The sequence below is a fragment of the Rattus norvegicus genome, chromosome 14 (assembly GCF_021556685.1).
Source record: "Rattus norvegicus strain SHRSP/BbbUtx chromosome 14, alternate assembly SHRSP_T2T, whole genome shotgun sequence".
Lineage (NCBI taxonomy): Eukaryota > Metazoa > Chordata > Mammalia > Rodentia > Muridae > Rattus > Rattus norvegicus.
The window spans coordinates 57,336,945-57,356,891 of record NC_141547.1 but is presented as its reverse complement, the minus strand read 5'-3'; the positions used below and the strand labels follow the sequence as shown (position 1 = coordinate 57,356,891).

Sequence of the window (19,947 nt, the reverse complement as noted above, 5' to 3'; positions counted from 1 at the left end):
AGACAACTGCGGAATTCACCCGCCGCGCCAGGGCACTTCCGAGACAACAGCCGACTGGCACTTTTTCTCCCTTTGGCAAACTAGATTTTTTTTTTTAAGCTACTTGGCAGCTCTGTTTGACTCCACCTCCCCCTCCACCCCCGCCTCAGTGCCTTTGGCTTTTCTTTGGAAATCCGGACAGAATTGGGCATCTTTGTTAATTGCCGTTAGGAGTGCCTGGTCGTGAGCTTTCACCGGGCCAATGTCGCAGATGCACAGAGCCAGGCTTGCTCACCTTTGAACTGCAAAGGGATCAAGTTCAGCTCGAGTTCCCCGCATTGAGACTGGAAGAAGCTGAGAGACTGTGCTGGAGAGAGAGTGAGAGAGGGGGGAAAGGGGAAAGGAGAGGAGGGAGGAGAGCGAAGAGGAGGGAGGAGAGAAAAAAAGGAGGGAGGGAGGGGAGGGATCGAGAGAGAGCGGGGAGAGAGAGGCTGCAATCTCCTCCCTGAATCGCGCACAGCGCTGCAGATCCCACTGCTCCAACACGCGGGCCGAATGCAGGTGAGGGAAGGCACGGACTCTGCGGCTGAGAATCCAAACTTGGGCACCGCGCGGTGCGCACGGTTCGGCTCTCGCCCCCGCGGGCGAATGGTTGCTGCGGTTTCAGGCGGCGGCTTCGTGACTAATGACCTTGCGCAGAGTTGTTAAGAAAAAAGAGAAACCCGAGCTCTCCGGGGTGAGAAGCGACCGACTCTGGGCGTCTCTGAAGATGGCTCGGGCTGCTCCTTGGCGCGCCGAGAGCACCCGGTCGCGGACCGAGCTGTGACGCCAGGCGTCTTCGCTGCACCTTGCCCGAAGCGACCTGCCGTGGAATTTTTCATTCAAGATATGTTGAGTGCTTCCCGGCTGCTTTAGAGGAGTCAGAGTTGAGACTGGCTTGTTGCTCGCCCCAGAGACTGGAGCAGGAAGCGGCTCACGTTTGTTTGGACCTCCGGAGCCTAAACAGAGCCTGGGTCTAGAGTGAGTAGCTGGAACGTGAATTGGACTTAACTCGAGTAGCAGTAAGGACTAGCAGGGCTGTCAGGCGGGGAAGGCTGCAGGTTTGCTCCAGTCCGCTACCAGACTCCGCCGCCCTCTTGCCGAAGCGGTTCCGGCCCCTTCCCAGGGCTTGGGGACTGGATCTTAGGATCTTCCCGCTGAGGGGATGACTTTGTGGGGGCACCAAGCCCGTGGCGCGCAGTGTCCCGTGAACTGTGAGTACTGCGAGTAAACGGTGGCCGGCGAGCGGGCGATTAGCACCCATTGCATGAATTATGAAACAATAACTTTCGGAAGAAGCAGAAGGAGAAAAAAAAGAAGCATCTATAGCTGACCCCCCTCCCATCAGCGGACTCTACTCGCTACTCTGGCCCCCCTCCCTCCCCTCCCTCTCATTTCTTCCTTTCCCGGAGAGGAGGACCGAGGGGAGGGCAGGCGGCCAGCCCCGGAGGAGGGGGGTGACGAGGGGGGTTGTGGTTAGAAGGAGCAGTAGCAGCAGCAGCAAGAGAAGATGCTGAGGATGCGGACCACGGGATGGGCGCGCGGCTGGTGCTTGGGCTGTTGTCTCCTTCTGCCGCTCTGCTTCAGCCTGGCTGCCGCCAAGCAGCTGCTCCGGTACCGGCTGGCTGAGGAGGGCCCCGCCGACGTGCGGATCGGCAATGTGGCCTCGGACCTGGGCATCGTGACCGGTTCTGGTGAGGTGACTTTCAGCCTTGAGTCTGGCTCTGAGTATCTGAAGATTGACAACCTCACCGGCGAGCTGAGCACCAGCGAGCGGCGCATCGACCGAGAGAAGCTGCCCCAATGTCAGATGATCTTCGACGAGAACGAATGTTTCCTGGACTTCGAGGTGTCGGTGATAGGGCCCTCGCAGAGCTGGGTGGACCTGTTTGAGGGTCGGGTCATCGTGCTGGACATCAACGATAACACGCCCACCTTCCCGTCGCCGGTGCTCACGCTCACGGTGGAGGAGAACCGACCTGTAGGCACGCTCTACCTGCTGCCCACGGCCACCGATCGTGACTTTGGTCGCAACGGCATCGAGCGCTACGAGCTGCTCCAGGAGCCCGGGGGTGGTGGCGGCGGCGGCGAGGGAAGGCGCTTGGGGCCGGCGGACAGCGCCCCCTACCCAGGGGGCGGCGGGAACAGCGGGAGCGGCGGCGGCTCTGGGGGATCCAAGCGGCGGCTGGACGCGCCTGAGGGTGGCGGTGGGACTGGTCCAAGTGGTCGAAGCAGTGTGTTCGAGCTGCAGGTGGCGGACACTCCAGACGGCGAGAAACAACCGCAGCTGATAGTGAAGGGGGCGCTGGACCGGGAGCAGAGAGATTCCTATGAACTGACCCTCCGAGTGCGCGATGGGGGCGACCCACCTCGGTCCTCTCAGGCCATCTTGCGGGTGCTCATCACCGACGTGAATGACAACAGCCCTCGCTTCGAGAAGAGCGTGTATGAGGCTGATCTGGCTGAGAACAGCGCTCCCGGCACCCCCATCCTACAGTTGCGCGCCACCGATTTGGACGTAGGGGTCAATGGACAGATCGAGTATGTATTTGGGGCGGCCACCGAGTCGGTGAGACGGCTACTGCGTCTGGATGAAACATCGGGCTGGCTCAGTGTCTTACACCGTATCGACCGCGAGGAAGTGAATCAGTTGAGATTCACAGTAATGGCCCGTGACCGCGGGCAGCCCCCCAAGACCGATAAGGCCACCGTGGTCCTCAATATCAAAGATGAGAACGACAACGTTCCCTCCATCGAAATCCGCAAGATAGGGCGCATTCCGCTTAAGGACGGGGTGGCCAACGTGGCCGAAGACGTCCTGGTGGACACCCCCATCGCCCTGGTACAAGTGTCCGACAGAGACCAAGGCGAGAACGGGGTAGTCACCTGTACTGTGGTGGGAGATGTGCCTTTTCAGCTTAAGCCAGCCAGCGACACCGAGGGAGATCAGAACAAGAAAAAGTACTTCCTGCACACATCAGCCCCACTGGACTATGAGACCACCCGGGAGTTTAACGTGGTCATAGTAGCTGTGGACTCCGGCAGTCCCAGCCTCTCCAGCAACAATTCCTTGGTGGTCAAGGTGGGAGACACCAACGACAACCCTCCTGTCTTTGGCCAGTCGGTGGTCGAGGTTTACTTTCCAGAAAACAACATTCCCGGGGAGAGGGTAGCCACGGTGCTGGCGACAGACGCTGACAGCGGGAAGAATGCAGAGATAGCCTACTCGCTGGACTCTTCAGTGATGGGGACCTTTGCCATCGATCCCGATTCTGGGGACATCCTGGTCAATACAGTATTGGACCGGGAGCAGACTGACAGGTATGAGTTTAAAGTTAATGCCAAAGACAAAGGCATTCCTGTGCTGCAAGGCAGCACCACGGTGATTGTACAGGTGGCTGATAAAAATGACAACGACCCTAAGTTTATGCAGGATGTCTTTACCTTTTATGTGAAGGAAAACTTGCAGCCCAACAGCCCTGTGGGTATGGTCACCGTGATGGATGCTGACAAGGGACGGAATGCAGAGATGAGTCTGTACATAGAGGAGAACAGTAACATTTTTTCTATTGAGAATGACACAGGGACCATTTACTCCACGATGTCTTTTGACAGGGAACATCAGACAACATACACTTTCAGAGTGAAGGCAGTGGATGGAGGAGATCCTCCCAGGTCGGCCACAGCCACAGTCTCTCTCTTTGTGATGGATGAAAATGACAATGCTCCCACAGTTACCCTTCCCAGAAATATTTCCTACACGTTGCTGCCACCTTCAAGTAATGTCAGGACAGTAGTAGCGACAGTGTTGGCAACAGACAGCGACGATGGCATCAATGCAGACTTGAACTATAGCATTGTGGGAGGGAATCCTTTCAAGCTGTTTGAGATTGATTCCACCAGTGGTGTGGTTTCCTTAGTGGGGAAACTCACCCAAAAGCATTATGGCTTGCACAGGCTGGTTGTGCAAGTGAATGACAGCGGCCAGCCTTCCCAGTCCACTACGACTTTGGTGCATGTGTTTGTCAATGAAAGTGTTTCCAATGCAACTGTGATTGACTCTCAGATAGTCCGAAGTCTGCACACCCCACTCACCCAGGATATAGCTGGTGACCCAAGCTATGAAATTAGCAAACAGAGACTCAGTATTGTCATTGGGGTGGTGGCTGGCATTATGACTGTGATTCTAATCATTTTAATTGTCATGATGGCAAGATACTGCAGGTCCAAAAGTAAAAATGGCTATGAAGCTGGCAAAAAAGACCATGAGGACTTTTTTACACCCCAGCAGCATGACAAATCTAAGAAGCCTAAAAAGGACAAGAAAAACAAAAAATCTAAACAGCCACTCTACAGCAGCATCGTCACTGTTGAAGCTTCTAAACCGAATGGACAGAGGTATGACAGTGTCAATGAGAAGCTGTCAGACAGCCCCAGCATGGGCCGATACCGATCTGTTAACGGTGGGCCTGGCAGTCCAGACCTGGCAAGGCATTACAAATCCAGTTCCCCGCTGCCTACTGTCCAGCTTCACCCCCAGTCACCAACTGCAGGGAAAAAACATCAAGCTGTACAAGATCTACCACCAGCCAACACATTTGTGGGAGCAGGAGACAACATTTCAATTGGATCAGATCACTGCTCTGAGTACAGCTGTCAAACCAGTAACAAGTACAGCAAACAGGTAAGACATATCCCAGACGTGTTTACATGTCCCAGAGAGGGCCGGTCATTCAGAGATGGAGCAACTTCTGTGAAGTTGTGTCTTTTCTTTATAAGGGTCCTTCTGGTTTGAAAACTAGGAGGTTAATGTGCATTTTTATGCCATTGATGTACCAGAGACCTTATAGGATAGAGATGTGTTGCTGGGTTTTTTTTTTTTTTGGAAACTAGACTGTGGGTTTACATGGTGTCTAAGGGAAAGGTAGTGTTTTGTGCTTCTCTTAGTATTTGACAGCGTTCATTCGTGAATATTTTATGTTTATAGAGTAAATATGTATATCTTCTTGGGAGAATTCTAAGGGAAAATTTTCTAGAGTTACAACTAGTGCCCATTCTAACTGGGCACTGAAAAGTTTTAACTCTGTCATGAATCATGCAGGATTTTACAAGTCAGCAGACACTGATTCATAGAAACGCAGAGCTGAGGCAGAAATCTTGAAATCCTGCCATAGTCCTTTGATTGGGTGAAAACAGTGGTTTAAAAGTACTTAATGAAGAGCAAGTGCCATGCATAATTGCATTTTTAATACTTTGTATCTATAACAACATTTATTCATAATGATTAGGCTCCTATGTGGATGTGCAATCAGCACCTGAATTCTTCATATTCAATATTCCAAAGCTTGTAAACAAAATTAAGTTGTACTTAGTAGAAGATATTTGTGGATGTTTTGGGAATTACTAAAAAAAAAAAAAGAAAAACTATGGGTGTTACTTTTGTGTGTTCTGTGACATAGCTGCTTCCTGGTAAAATGTGGAAAACAGCAATATGTATATATGTGTGTGCTTGAGGGCAACTTCTGACTATGTCAGATTTATTTTATAGTTTGCTTGTGTCGTATGTATTATGTAGAAGTTTACTTTTTATGCCCTCCAAAGTTTGTCCCACAGCAAATAAATCCTTTTGGAAAGTGCTGAGGTGCTGGCCAGAACACTGAAAAAAGAATGCATCACATGTTTTACTACACAACCTGACCTTAGGAATTACATTTACAACTTGTTAAATGTTGTAATATGGTGGGTTTTTTTTGGTTTGTTTGTTTTTTTGGTTTTTGGGTTTTTGGGTTTTTTTTGCCAGATTTGTTTTGCATGTAGAATGTGTCCTCTGAGGAGAATTGAGGTGGAAGGGAAAGTTGTTATATAGTCTCATTCAATATGTTAGGGAGAATAAATACTAACATTTCATAGTTTTCATCATTATTAAATATTAAAATACTTTCTACATGTAGCATTTTGTTTTACAGTATTTATTTGGATTGGAAGAAGACACAGAAGTAATACACTTTTAAAGATACCCTATTAAAAACAGTAAAAAAATATAGGTTTGAACTACTGTGTATTGAAATAGCTTTTGAAAATAGATCTTTGGATGCATGTGAGTTTGAATTACTTACTTGAGACCACTATTTGATATTGTGGAGAGTTTATTTCTGCTGTGTTTTTGCTTTACCTGAAGTTAAAAGCAATGTGCTTTGGCCTGGTATTTAATGTCTTCATCAGTTTTGAAAACAGGAAAGACTCCAATGAAGCATACAGCATTTTTCCATGTTATTTATGTACAACATTATATTTCATGTGTCTATATACACATGAGGTCTTGTCATTTCCTTAGCAAATCATACCAGAAGTACAACATAATGTGAAGACAGCTTTCTACAAATGCTTTACATCCCCATTGCCAGGCTAATCCTGGCTTTGCCCTATTACAGGGACATTCGCACATTCATCTTCTAAATTTCTTAATTGTATGCTTTTTAATGGGTATATAAAATGGCAAATTGACAAATACTGTATGCAAACACAAGGCTTGTGTTTCCACTTAAACTGTGCTTGATTCATTGGTTGGGGCAGCGCTATATTCTTGAATTTTAAAATCACTTAATGTCAAAGAGGCATGCCACTTGAAAAAGCAAAGAGATATGCTCCTAAATTGACTAATGTATGGTACTTGTCTTTCAATTGAGCAAAGTCCATTTACAAAAAAAAAAAAAAAAAAAAAAAAAAAGCCACATAGTGCAGTGAGTGGAATGAATCACTCAGTTTGCCAAAGGTGACTTTGGAAAACTTGCACGCCATTAGGTGCTCCAAAGATGTACGAAGTTTTAACCACAAGCAAATAGCTGACCTACAATAAAATACAGGCGAATGAAACCCACTCCCCCTAATGTAATTAATGGTGGTAATTGATACCTTCCTCTTCTCAATATTGCTCTCAGGGGACGAGAGATCCATTTCAAAGTTACATTCTGCTTCATCCGACAGGAATGCAGTCCACTTCGTCTAGATTTTTGTTTTCATCATACATAACTCCTTTTCTATTTGTACCTTTAAAAGATTTAGTGTTCACAGAACGAAGCCGTGTTTGCTTTCATTAGACTTTGTTTATCGGCACACGGGATTTTGCTGTTTCCCTCTTTGAAAGATGCATTTATCTAAAATTTGAGACTTCCAGTCTTTCAATTAATTTGAGACTTGTACTTTTAAAATTCCTCATTTGCTAGAATGCCTTAATTTTGTTTAAAATTTCTCTGAACTATCGCATGATATTGCTTTATACAGACTGATATAATGGAAGTGACATTTCTTTCAGTCTTTTCTGCATGAGAGTTGTGTTTTCTTGTGTGATATTAGGGGCCACATTTTAGTAAACCAACACCTCCCCAGAAATCCAAGTTTACAAATAGAATTTATACTCTCTCTCCCTTCTCCTTCCTTTGGATTGGTTTCACAGGCTCTAGGTACACTTTGAGCATCTATTAATACTCTGACAAACTCTAGATGTGTGTTGGGCAGTGGATGAAACTATTTCTCACACTCACCCATTAGAAAACCGAGGGGTGGAACCTAGCTCTTCATAGTTCAGACCTTTGCATTGCAAACAAAGCCTTCGCCATCCAGTACCTGATGTTTACTCGAGCACAGTGAGGCTCAGATTCTGTCTCTTGAGTTCAGTTCTTCAGTTGCTTGGCAAACGTGGTGGCCTGCAGTCCTGAGATATAAAGGGATAGCTGTACATCTGATTGAGGGAAAATAGCAAGAAAATGCAGTCCATTCATTTTTAAAATTTGTGCTGAATAATTTCAATAAAACTTCAAAAAAATTACAACAATTAACAAACTACGAACTACAAATGTAGAGTTTCAGTTCTCCAGCTATTCTCAAATCCTATTGAGTTTAACAATTGGTATGCTTTTTTAAAGATAATGACTTTATATATAAAATGTTTTATAGTATTTCCCAAATGAAACGTAAGGAAATTTTTATAATTGGCCTTGAATAAACATTTATTTTAAAATTCATTTTGAGCTGATCACAATGTACCCACAGAAAAAGAAATCTTGTTAACTCCACTGACAGTTTCCCTTCTGTAAGGAACTGCTGATTTAGTCTGAATAATGTTCTCCTTAATTAATAAGATTTTGGTCAACGTTCATTATACACTTAATTAAAATAGTACAAGTGAACTTTATAAAAGATGATGGTGTTTTGGAAGCACATGTGTACCTTTCTGTGAGTTTCAGAGTGCTCAATTTAATGACAATTAAGCCTCAATCTGCATGTGCGTCAGCAGATATATTTCAGCAGATATTACATATCTGCAAGTGATGTCAGCTCCACACAGCATCTTGATAATTCTCCAGGAGAACGTTTGCAAGGTGGTTCACCTGCCTGTAACCAATACTCTTTCATGAAGCCCAGTGAATATGCATATATTTCTTTTACCTTTGGCTTAGCATTCTGGGCAGGATGCTAATAGGAGAGGGACATCTTCTAAGCAATATTACCCAAGTCTTTGACTGAGTAAGGCACATGGAAATCTTCATTCAGTTATGTGGTCCACAGTTGATGTGCAACTTTAAAGGGAAGTTCACAGTAGAACAAGTTAAATGGTCTCTAAAATTTATCTTAAACCAATGAATCGACTAATGATTACTTGATAGGAGTGACTAAATGATAAAAATCTATAGTTTCCACAATTTCTACGTGTCATGAGCTTTTTCCTTCTTTTACACTCAAGCATGCATTCTTGTGTAGCAACCGTGTGGCCATTAGTGCTTTATTTTGTGCTGATGTCCATACACTGACATGTTTGTGGTATTTGAATGTTGAACCTACACAAAGGAGAAATTAAAGCACACAGGTCAACACCTTATTGACTCCACTTAAAATCGTGAGAGTCATCACATTTTAGATTGAAAAGGTACCACTGAGAAGCTAGCATAAAAAAGTAGTCTGATTATGTTCACAAAGTTATTAGGGACATGACATAGACCAGAAGCCAAGTGTCCTCATTAAACCACTTAGAAGCAAAACAGCCTTTGAATCTCAGTAAGTTTCTCTGTGTAGAATGTAACAGTGGCAAGAGTCCGTTTCAGCTGGCTTATGCCTTTGCTCATATCTTTGACTATAAAGATAGGCCTTTTTACAATAGAGTATAATTTGGGCCTCAGCTCTGTGACTTGTGTGTAATTTAAAGTTTAAAACTTACTGATTTTAGTAGAAGTTCATAATTTCATATTTTATGAAAGGTATCAGATGATGATGCACATGAAACTGAGTTAATGTGGCTTTGATTAGCATGGGTTCGTAAAAAGTAATTGACAGTATTTTAAGGTTAGCACAAGAGTAAGAACAGTCTTAAGCTCCTGTCACGGATAACATTTTGCATATCGTCACTAGAAAGGCATTTTATTGGAAAACAATGAAAACATCCTCAGCCTTATACATGGCCAATTTTGTAGATTCTTATTGAAGTAATTGTTTACCTTTTTCACCAAAACTGATTACCACATTTGGTTTCTAGATTTCCTGATGCCATAACCACCTATCCTAACCATACAATTTCATGACTTTCTTCTGTCTTTCCCAGTTGATTTACTAAGTTTCACAGAAGAGTGAGACTTTGTTTTCAATTGGAAAGAATAAAGGTGTTTTGTTGTTGTTATTGTTGTTGCTAATCAACGTGGATTTGCAGAGGCATCATATGTAAAGTGTACATTGTACTAATTTCAATGGTTTTGTCGTAGGACCAACTGGAATACTCATTACCCTCATTGCGCGGGGGGGGGCAGTGATAGGGAGATCATGGTACAGTAAATGTAGTCAAACCTTGTGTACACTCAGAACACAGAGAACCAACTTCAAGACTATGGCAAAGTTTCCCATTCATTCATTTTCTGTGACTCTATAGACAAAATATAGCTTTTAAGCTGTTTCAGTGAATCTACAGTAAGTTTCCTTTTTAATTTTAATTTTTTTAAAGCCCTTAAACTCTTGTCTACAGCGGAGTCTGTGTCATGCACACGGTACGGTGCTTTATTTAGCACTAGTTAGTGGGAGAAATCACATACAAAAAAAGCTGAGCTGAAACCACTAAAACTCATCTTAATTATCACTTCTGCTGAATTAATGTTTTAAGGGCGGAAGAAAGGTTTATTTTCAGGAATTTAGTGATGTTTGTATTGAGCTGTAATGCTGTGTACAAACAACAGAACCATTAAGGCTCCTGATGTTGGGTTGCTCTGACAAGACAGTTTTCCCCACTTGAGCACCGTTATCATTCATAATTCTATAATTGGCAATTAAAAATTTTATCTATTTCCAGACCTCTATATCAGCTTTGTGGTCGAGTGTAAGAGTTTAGGGAGATTTTCTACAATGTGGTTTTTTTTTTATTTTAACCTACATAAATCTTTATTTTCCTTCTTTCAGATGCGTGTACATCCATACATTACGGTGTTTGGCTGAATTCCACTCTAATACGATGTTCCAATTTACACCATACTCTGTCACCACCTTGCTACTCCGACACCTGCTGGAGCCTGACCTTGGCCGTGGGGTGTCAGCCAACCACTGTTTGTTCCCCTTGTTGTGCATTTTATTTTCAAGCCTTTTTTCCCTACTTAGGGAAAACAAATAGTTTGAAAGCAAGTTAAGGTCCAAAGAGGCAGTATTAATACAGGCATGTATTATTCACAGATGTCTACAGTTCTGTTCTCAAAGAGATGGCTAGCAACCGCTAACACTTGATAAAAAAATCATTAAGAAAAAAACCCAAAACATATTTCGATAATAGTAACTCTAAGGACTTTGGCTTTGTGTGAACAAAGGGAAATTCAGTTTCTTACATCTTCATCTACAGTACACTAAATACTGATTTCGAATAAAACCCTAAATTGATCAGTGTTTTCTCTGTCTCATGTGATCACAACTTCTTCCAGCTAGGCAGACAGCTCTTGCCAAATCTGTGTTATAATTCTGAATGTCACTATGTGCTTTTGTGTTTTTACCCACATATGAATATTAAAGACTTCAAGCACTTTAATAAAATATATTAGTCTGTGACTTTCTGCGTCTATCACAGACGCTGCAATGGGTTAAATTTTCCTTAATCTTGAAATAAACAGCCTGTAGAATTTTTAAGAGTTGTTTGTTATTTTGTTATTGATGATAAGTTTTTTTTTGAATTTTGTTAGATTTACCAAAGTCACTATAGACAAATTCCGAAGGAATATATACCCTCCAATTTTGTGGACTATGTTCATAGGGAGGCCTTTATGGCTGATGTCAGGTAATATAACCTTGCAGTTCTAAGAATTGTTCCATTGGTGGAGACCTGAAATGGGTGGTTTCAGTTGTAGCAGTGATGGTCTAGGTAAGTTGGCATCCTCTAACCAACCCCCATGTTTGTATATCTCTGTATGTATTTGTTATATTTTATGTTTATGTGCTGTCCATGGTCTGATTCTTTTATATTTGTTGCACTATCTGCCCTGCCCAATGATAATTTTCTCCAAGTTCCAAAGTGCTGGACAAGAGTTTCACGTTCCCCAGGTTTTGTTTTGTTCTGTTCTATTTCATTGTGTGTGTGTGTCAACCATTGTCAGTCTACTAGCATTTTAACAAATAACGAAGATTATTGGAACAACACAGACGTGTGAAGTGATGTGAATTGCCGTAGCCCATACAAGTGCCTAATGTGCACTTACGGGTTTTTATACCATGAGCTGTTCATCTCATCTTGCAAAAGGACCATTTTCTGAAGTATTATTGAGCTGGCAGTGAAATTCCTGAATAAAGAACTTAATTATCCTTTGCCTCTCATTTTGTTTCAAAGACCAGACCCAGGCTAAGAGTCTGGAGAGGAACCCAGACCCTGTTCTGCTTCTCTCAGATGCCTGTTTCTTCATCTCAAAGAAAAAAAACTCACTTCAATAGACTTAAAATGTAGATTTTGCAACAAACTGTACTAACGTACAAACAAGAAGTGATAGAACAAAGTCTAAGAGTTGGAGTTGGTACACTGTGTAGTGGGTGCCCACGGGTGGCGTTACTGAACACTTTTACAAAGAAGAACCCTCAGTCAGTATTTGCAAATTCAGCCTGTGTCATACTCTTGGGGAACTGTTTAATATACCCAATTTCTACCACGAAATAGGAAGTTATGACATAGTGCTTGGGTAGCATGTGCAGGCAATAACTTCAATGTTCTCAAGGCAAATACACACACACACACACAACACACACACACACATCACACGCACACAAACACACACACATATGTGTGTGTATGATATATGCATATATATGAAATAAATATATAGTCATTTGTGCAGTACTGGTGTAGCTGTCCCTGTGTCCACATGAGCATTTCTGCTTTTGATTCCTAGATAAATGTTATGTCTTAGCATGCGGCAGGTTAGGAGTGGTTGGAGAATCACCCTTTATCATGCTCGGCACTGTTGAGTGGAAGTTTACAATTGTTTACCGAGACAGTCAGAAAAGTTTAATAAAACTAAAGTAAAAATGCACTGTCATGCTCCAGGATTTTACGTCCATTCACGCACACCCCACTTGTTGCAGCCTTTCGTGACAGCAAGCTTTCTGAGAGGCTCGAACCCAGTCCTTGCGACTTTTTTGCTTACTTAGTTTTCCGTGTGAGTGTGTGTCCAGTGACTCCCTACCTTCTCCAGCTTCCTGGTCCCCAGTGTTAGCAATTTGGGGACATCTTTTCTGACACTTCATTGTCATTACTAGAACTTCCTGTAAAACAGGTATCCATGCTCTGAGGGAGATGAACTCACCCATTGCTCTGTATAACTTAATGTTTGGATATTTTATTTTAAAATAAAAAGGCAGTAATCAATTCGCTTTAGAAAATCCACGGAGAATGATGTTATAGTAGATACCAATTCACTTAATGGGTTCATTCAGTTTAAACGGTTTTTCTTTTTCTTTTACTACATGTGATATTACTACCAGTCCAGGGTAAGGAGCATAGAGTTCCTGCCTTCATGAAGTTAATATAATGTTTGCAGGACCTGAAAGGATGTTCATTTATTTTCATTGTGCCTTTTAATTTCCAAAACACTAGATGGTAGATACATGTTTGCTTATTTGCTCTTCAGAACAAACTGGGGGGGGGGGGGCACCTTCTTTATTTCCTCGATGAAGCTAATGAAGCAACCAGCAGCCTTTTCATGAATGATGGAATTCAGCTTAAGAAATTTACAAAACCAATGACAGAATAGCCCCTCAGACTCAAGAATAGAGAAAGCATCCAAGTGAAGCTCTTGTTTTTGTTTCGTTTGGTTATTAGTTTTGTTGAAACAAGTTTTCACTGTGTACCCTGGGCAAGTTCACAACTCATTGTGTATCCAAGCCAAACTGCTTGCCTCTGTCTCCTGGGCTGCTGGAATTAAGGGCCTATGGCACCATTATTGTCTGAAATTGTGATTTTGAATAAAGTTAAGTTTTAGAAATTACAGCTACAATCTTCCCCAAAACAGACAGAACTCAAAAGTTCCTAAAATATAGGAGAGAAGTTTGTATAATTTATTTTTTGAGGTATATGTCTGAAATCTTAACATTTTTCAGGTATCACTGTCATAATTGAAAAGGCTTTTTTAAAGTGAGTTGTGACTTGAAGATCTCATGATTCATTGTCATAAGTTATTTGTAGGATTGTATGTTATTAAGGCAATATTTAAAATCAAACCTTCAAAAATTAATTTCACCCTGACTTTATTTTCAATATATGTTGGAAAAATAGCCCCAAGACCCTCCCACATTCTTGACAAAGTGACTTCATAGTCTGTCTTTCAGTGAACAGCATTTATGAAAAAAATCTCTAATTTTGTATTAAATTTTTCTTTCATGGGGTTGGAGATTTAGCTTAGCGGTAGAGCGCTTGCCTAGCAAGCACAAGACCCTGGGTTTGGTCCCCAGCTCCGAAAAAAAAAAAAAAAAAAAAAAAGAGAGAGAAAAAATTTTTTTCTTTCATGTGGGCTATTTTTAAAATACTTTATTAACTTGTGCAAGTCTGTGATGTGGAGATAGAACATGGACTTTAAAAACCAAGGCGATTGTTTTACATGGAGAAAAGTGGGAATGTGCAGCAGGCTCCTGGTGCCTCCCACGTTTAACCTCAGCACTCTGGGGGCAGAGGCAGGGAATCTCTATGAGTTGGAGGCCAGTCTGGTCATGAGAGTAGGTTCCAGGACAGCCAAAGCTACACAGAGAAATCTTGTCAGAAAACAAAACAAAACAAAACAAAACAAAACAAAACAAAATAGAACAAAACAAAAGGAAAAACAGACAAACACAAAACCAACCAACCACCACCAACGAAAACATTGCAAGCATGTTGCACCTTAGGCAGGGGATTCATTGTGTTCAGAGGAGCTAACCCTACCTAAATTTTTCTCCACCACCACATTTCCCTGTGTCAGGGAGCAGTCTTAAAGGCGACCCTTGTAGAATAGAGTACTTAGGAATTTTGTAGAGTTAGCTTTCAAATTCATCCACACTGGTTCTGGAATATGGTGGGACCTCTTTTTGTTGTTTGTTTGTTTTTGTCTTGTTTTGTCTTTAATCACATTACATCCAGATCACAGCCCCCTTCCCTCCTCTCTTCCCAGTCCTACCCTCACCAAACATTGGGCTGAGCCCAGGGAGTGTTTGGAAGAATAGAGGATAGAAGACAAAAAAATCAAGGTCAAGGACACCACAAGGACACCCACAGAATCAACAAACCTGAGACCAGGGGGCCTCACAGAGACTTGGCCACCAACCAGGGAATATGCAGGAGCTGGGCCTAGACCCTAGCAAATGTGCACCGTGGACCCCCCCTACAAATTCAGTGATAGCTGTCCTGGTGTCTGTTCCTGCCATGGATCTCCTTCCTCCTGCCTTATAGGACGTCCTTAATATAACCCCTGTAAGATATTCTGAAAGTTTGCTTGTCTTCCTTTCCTGAGGTATGGAGTTCTCTGAGATTCAGGCCTCCCTACTGTATTGGCCAGAGTCTTTTTTTTTTACTTGGCAGTGTGGTTTATGACCCTGGCTTCAGTAACAAATGAACAATTCTGTTTTCATCACCTTCATTCTTGCTTCCATTGTAAACCCCAAACCTATTAATAAGAGGGACCAACAGTGTTTATATTGAGCACTGAAAGTCCTGGTTACTTAACAGGTTTCAGGCACATTTGAGAAATGGGCTGGTAAGGTTTTTGTTGTTTTGTTGTTTGGTTCACTTGACACAGCTTAGCATCATGTGGGAAGATAGAATCTAGAATCTAAAACTGAAGAAATGCCTTTATCAGATTAACCTGTAGGCAAGTCTGTGGGGGCATTGTGTGCAGAAATGATGGTGTGGTGGATGTTGGGTAGTGGTTGGTTGTTTGCTCAGCCCACTGTGGGCAGGGACAACACTAAGCCATTGGTCCTGGGTTGTACTGAAAAGCAAGTTGGGCTAGCCATGGAAAGTAAGACAGTAAATATCATTACTCCAAGATCTCTGTTTCACTTCTTGCCTTTAGTTCATGCCTTTACTTCTTTTTATGCTGGACTGACTTTAAGCTCTAAGGTGAAATAAACCCTCTTCCCTCTCAAGTTGTTTTTGGCCGTGATATTTAACCACAGCAATAGAAAGCAATCAAGGACAAGGGCTTCAAAGAACCATGCAAGCATATGGGTTGTCAGTATTTTTCTGGAATTCTTTATCTGGGGCAAAAATAGATATATGTACTCCCAAACACAGACACGGATGGATCTCTGTATCTGTCAATTTGTATATTCTGCAGACATTCATTTTCTATGCCAACTCAGACTTGCACACAAACATTTCTATTTCTACCCTACCTCATGGCATGCAGTCATTTTAAAAGGTGATGTGCTGGCATATCCGAAAAGAGAAATCAGGGTGCAGTGAATCTACAGAGAAAAGAGGTCTGGAAATGGGGACCCAGCAGCAGTTGAAGGAGCTAAGCAGTGGAGTGAAAGTAGGAAAGTTTGTGCAATTCCAAAGCTCTCCCTTAGACTTTGGAATGCCCTGAAGAGTTCCCCTTTTAAAATGTAAATGACCTCTGTAGGAGTTTGGTTGGGCTTTTAGCACACCTGGGTGTAAATTGCTTTAAGCAGATAACTAGGTCAGCACATCCCAAAGATCAATAGTCCTTAAGAAATGGAAATTTTGATTAGGGCCTTAGGGAAGAGTGGTAGGACTGCTGGAGCCTAGAAGGATGAGAACTCACTTAAAGCACCCAGCGTCTGCGGCTCTAACCAGAGTCCCTCTGGTGTGTGTGTGTGTGTGTGTGTGTGTGTGTGTGTGTGTGTGTGTTTAAAGTAAGAGCTCATTTAAAACACCCAGCCTATCTGTCGGTCCATGTGTCTGTCTGTCTCTCTGTCTCTGTCTCTCTGTGTGTGTGTGTGTGTGAATGTCTGTGTGTGTGTGTGTGTGAGTGTCTGTGTGTGTGTGTGTGAGTGTGTGTGTGAGTGTGTGTTTAAAGTAAGAGCTCATTTAAAACACCCAGCCTGTCTGTTGGTCCATGTGTCTGTCTGTCTCTGTCTCTGTCTCTATGTGTGTGTGTGTGTGTGTGTGTGTGTGTGTGTGTGTGTATGTGTGTGTGTGTATGCACATGTACATACATGCATGTTTAGAATTTTTTATTTAGAATTTATCAGAAAGGTGTGTTCTGATCTAAAAAAGGCAAAGGGTTTTGAGTTTTGGGTGCCATTAAACATTATTTCCTTTTCTGCTCTATTCTATTTATTTTCTTCTTATTTGGTGGGGGAAGAAAGAGAACAATGGGGAGGGGTAGAAAATAAAAAAAGAGCTTCCTGCAAGTGCACCTACATTCCCCTACCCTCATTATTCTGCTTGTGTAGTAAAGCAGTTCCCACTCATTGGGACTTTGTTAGCATGCATTTGTTTCTTATCCTGATTTTAACCTGAGGAAGCTGAGATTAAAAGAGGATAATAACGTTTTTTTCACCGTTGGAAGAAACTTCAAAGGGAATTCTCTTGGCAGAGGTCTGTAGATTGTTTAGAGCAGGCTGAATGCACAGGGCTCCAGCTGTCTCCTCTCTGGTGAAGTGGACTAAATACACCAAACTTTGAGAGGCAGTAGAGCTGCAGTATCTTGGTAAAATAACGAAAAGTTAGAAGAAGTACATGCTTTATTAATAAAGAGTACTGTGGTGATTCTGCAGTATGATAAGCCTTGTGGACTGAGCATGATTATTGTGGGTTTTTATAGAGTACAGACATTATAAATTAGGATTTTTATATTCATAGAAATTTGACTCTATGTAGCATAGAAGCTTTATTTATTTGTTCGTTTGTTTACTGAGGTTTAGTGGATCTAAAAGCCAGCACTTTTTGCCTGCTAGCCACATATAATTTATCATGGATTCCTGGCCCTAGAGCAGTGATTCACTCCACAGACATGCTTAAATTTTTTCTCAGTTCTGCTTGGAAATGAGAAGCTTGCCTACCAATTTCTAGATTAGATGCTCTGAAATTCTAAGTTTTCCTTAGTAGTTCACTCCTAGTCTCTGGAAAAATAGAAAATTTGTACTAGTTGAAGCAGTGAGAAAACCCACCTTCCAGCCCTAGCTGCCTCTGATTGACATATCCACAGGAAAGTCTTCTGTCATTTTGCGTACGAAGCCCTGATCTGGTGACATGGAACATTTGGGACTTTCCTATGTGCTCTCATGAAGGAAGATACTGTTTCTCCATTGCCAAGAGGTTGTCTCCCTTCTGAAAGTACTTTGACACTCCAAAGGACTTTCATTACACTTACAATATGCTTCAAAAATATTTGTTCTCATCAGTTAGACCCTCTGCTCGTCTGTTTCCATGGTTTCTTTTAAAGTAGCACTGATCTTGTACAGTGAGACAATTGAGTGTGGTCCTTACACATGCCAGGAGGTACTGGCTGTTGTCAGAAAGACATCCGATCTGTTGCCCTCTCTCTAGTAAAGAAAGAGGTGTGATGGCTGCTGCTGTAAAAGGAGTTTAGAAGAGTCTCCACCTAATTCACTTATCCTTGTGACCCTACTTTGATTCCATTACGTCTTAAATCCTTCCTTTTTGTCTTGACGGCAATTTTGCTGGGATCTTTTCTTTCACTTTATGACCAGCATCTAAAATTAACGGCTGCTATTTACTGAAGCTTTACCCGTTACCAACCACGAGCCCTGGTGCTGTGCAGGGTATTACTTACTGCTCTTTGCTGTGCTAGAGGACTGTGGTTTAGGTATCTGCCTGCCACACAGGAGTAAGGGAACAAGCCGCATCCTCTTCTGTCCACCACTTCTCCTAGTGGTGTACCCCTGACTCCATATCTGAAAGTCTGTATGATAGCAATACTGGTAGTTCAGTTTACAAAACAACCTTTTAAAATGTCTGGTGATTCTTTTCTGCTATAAAATATCTGCTATACATTTTTATCAGTGGTCTTTGTGCCTGTGCATATGTTCTCCCCCCCCCCGTGTGTGTGTGTGTGTGTGTGTGTGTGTGTGTGTGTGTGTGTGTGTGCATGCGTAGGCACATATGCATGCATTTATATGTGCAAGTGCATAAGTGTGCATATGGAACAACCTCCAACATCTTTTCTCAGGAACAGTGTCCCCCGCCTCCCCCCCATCCCCGCACTCTTTTTCTACTGTTATTGGTCAAGGAGCTTGAAGACATCTGCCTGTCTCTGAATCATTACTGATAGGATTATAAACTTGTCACCACACATGACAATATTTTTTTTCTTATTTTGCTTCTGGCAATAGAATTCTGGTCCTGGTATTTTGAGGACACATAATGTTTCTGTCTGAACCATTTCCCCAGGCCTCTCATAAGTCTTAATAATTTGTATGAATCTTCCCATGCTGCCATCACAGAAGGGCACACCTGGAGTTAAATTTCATTTTCTCTGAGGACTTAGATCAAAGTCCTGGTCAATGTGGTTTCTGGAGAAGCCTCTCACTTGGCTTGCATGGAACTGCCTTCTCATTCCTTCCATGCTTTCCCTCGTGCATGCACTGACAGAAGCCTCCACAGTCCCTGAGAAAAACACTAGGCCTTATCAGATGAGGACCATAACCTTCAGACCTCACTTAACCTTAAATGCCTCTCAGCAAGTACTGGCATTCCAGGGTTTATGACTTCAGTAGACGAACTTGGAAACACGCAGTTCTGTCCATAGCGCAGTTCATTCTTGGTCTTCACTAGGTCATACCAGACTGCACCATCAGCTTTTACATACTCACTCATTGCATGTAGTGTTTATGTTCAGAGGAGCCCTTACTTTTCACCTTTTCTGTCAAAAGGAGCCTCAAATATGTTTTTCAATGATGAAAGATTCATATACTTGTTTTATCTTTGTGAAAAAAATATTTGAATCTATAATGTGTATGCGTGCACATACATTTTTAAGTACACTTTTTAGTTTCCGGCATATAACATCTCATGCATAATGTTGAACATTTCTACAGTTATTGGTTTTCATGAAGATTTGATTTAAATAACATTTTAGCTATTTTAATTTTGCTAGCCAGTAAGTGTATGCAGGTATACTGTTCAATGAAATAGCAGTATATACCCAAAAGCAATCCATAAATTCGAATTATTTTTAATGACAATATTAACACTTAGAGGCAAACATCTAGTTTTTCTTAGTCATTGAAATCCAAATGAAAAGCAGGAGTTAAATCTTTTTCTGTCAGCATTCCTAGGCAAGAAACAAAACAGTTGCTCACACCTTTCCTAAGGAGCACTTTCGGAGCCTCTGAGGCTGGGTGTGCACTTGACCTCCAACATTTAAGAATGGAAAATTTAATGTTTTTCTCTTCAGGGAAGTGGAAATAAATAGTGCATGAACACAAGTGTATTTACAAAGTTGCATTTAAATTTGCTTTTCAGTATAT

The 19,947-nt window shown here is 42.4% G+C and overlaps 1 protein-coding gene across 10 annotated transcripts in view; it reads left to right on the top strand.

Annotated features, from left to right (window-relative positions):
• Positions 1-472: 472 nt before the first annotated feature.
• Positions 473-19,947, top strand: part of Pcdh7 (protocadherin 7) — a 427,066-nt gene continuing 407,591 nt past the window's right edge. For 3 of the 10 annotated variants that reach the window (XM_087583797.1, XM_087583796.1, XM_087583800.1), the window contains exons 1-2: positions 494-3,339; positions 3,634-4,702. In XM_087583797.1, the coding sequence (XP_087439923.1) occupies positions 1,529-3,339; positions 3,634-4,702 (2,880 nt within the window). In that variant the 5' untranslated portion in view covers positions 494-1,528. 10 annotated transcript variants of the gene reach the window in all.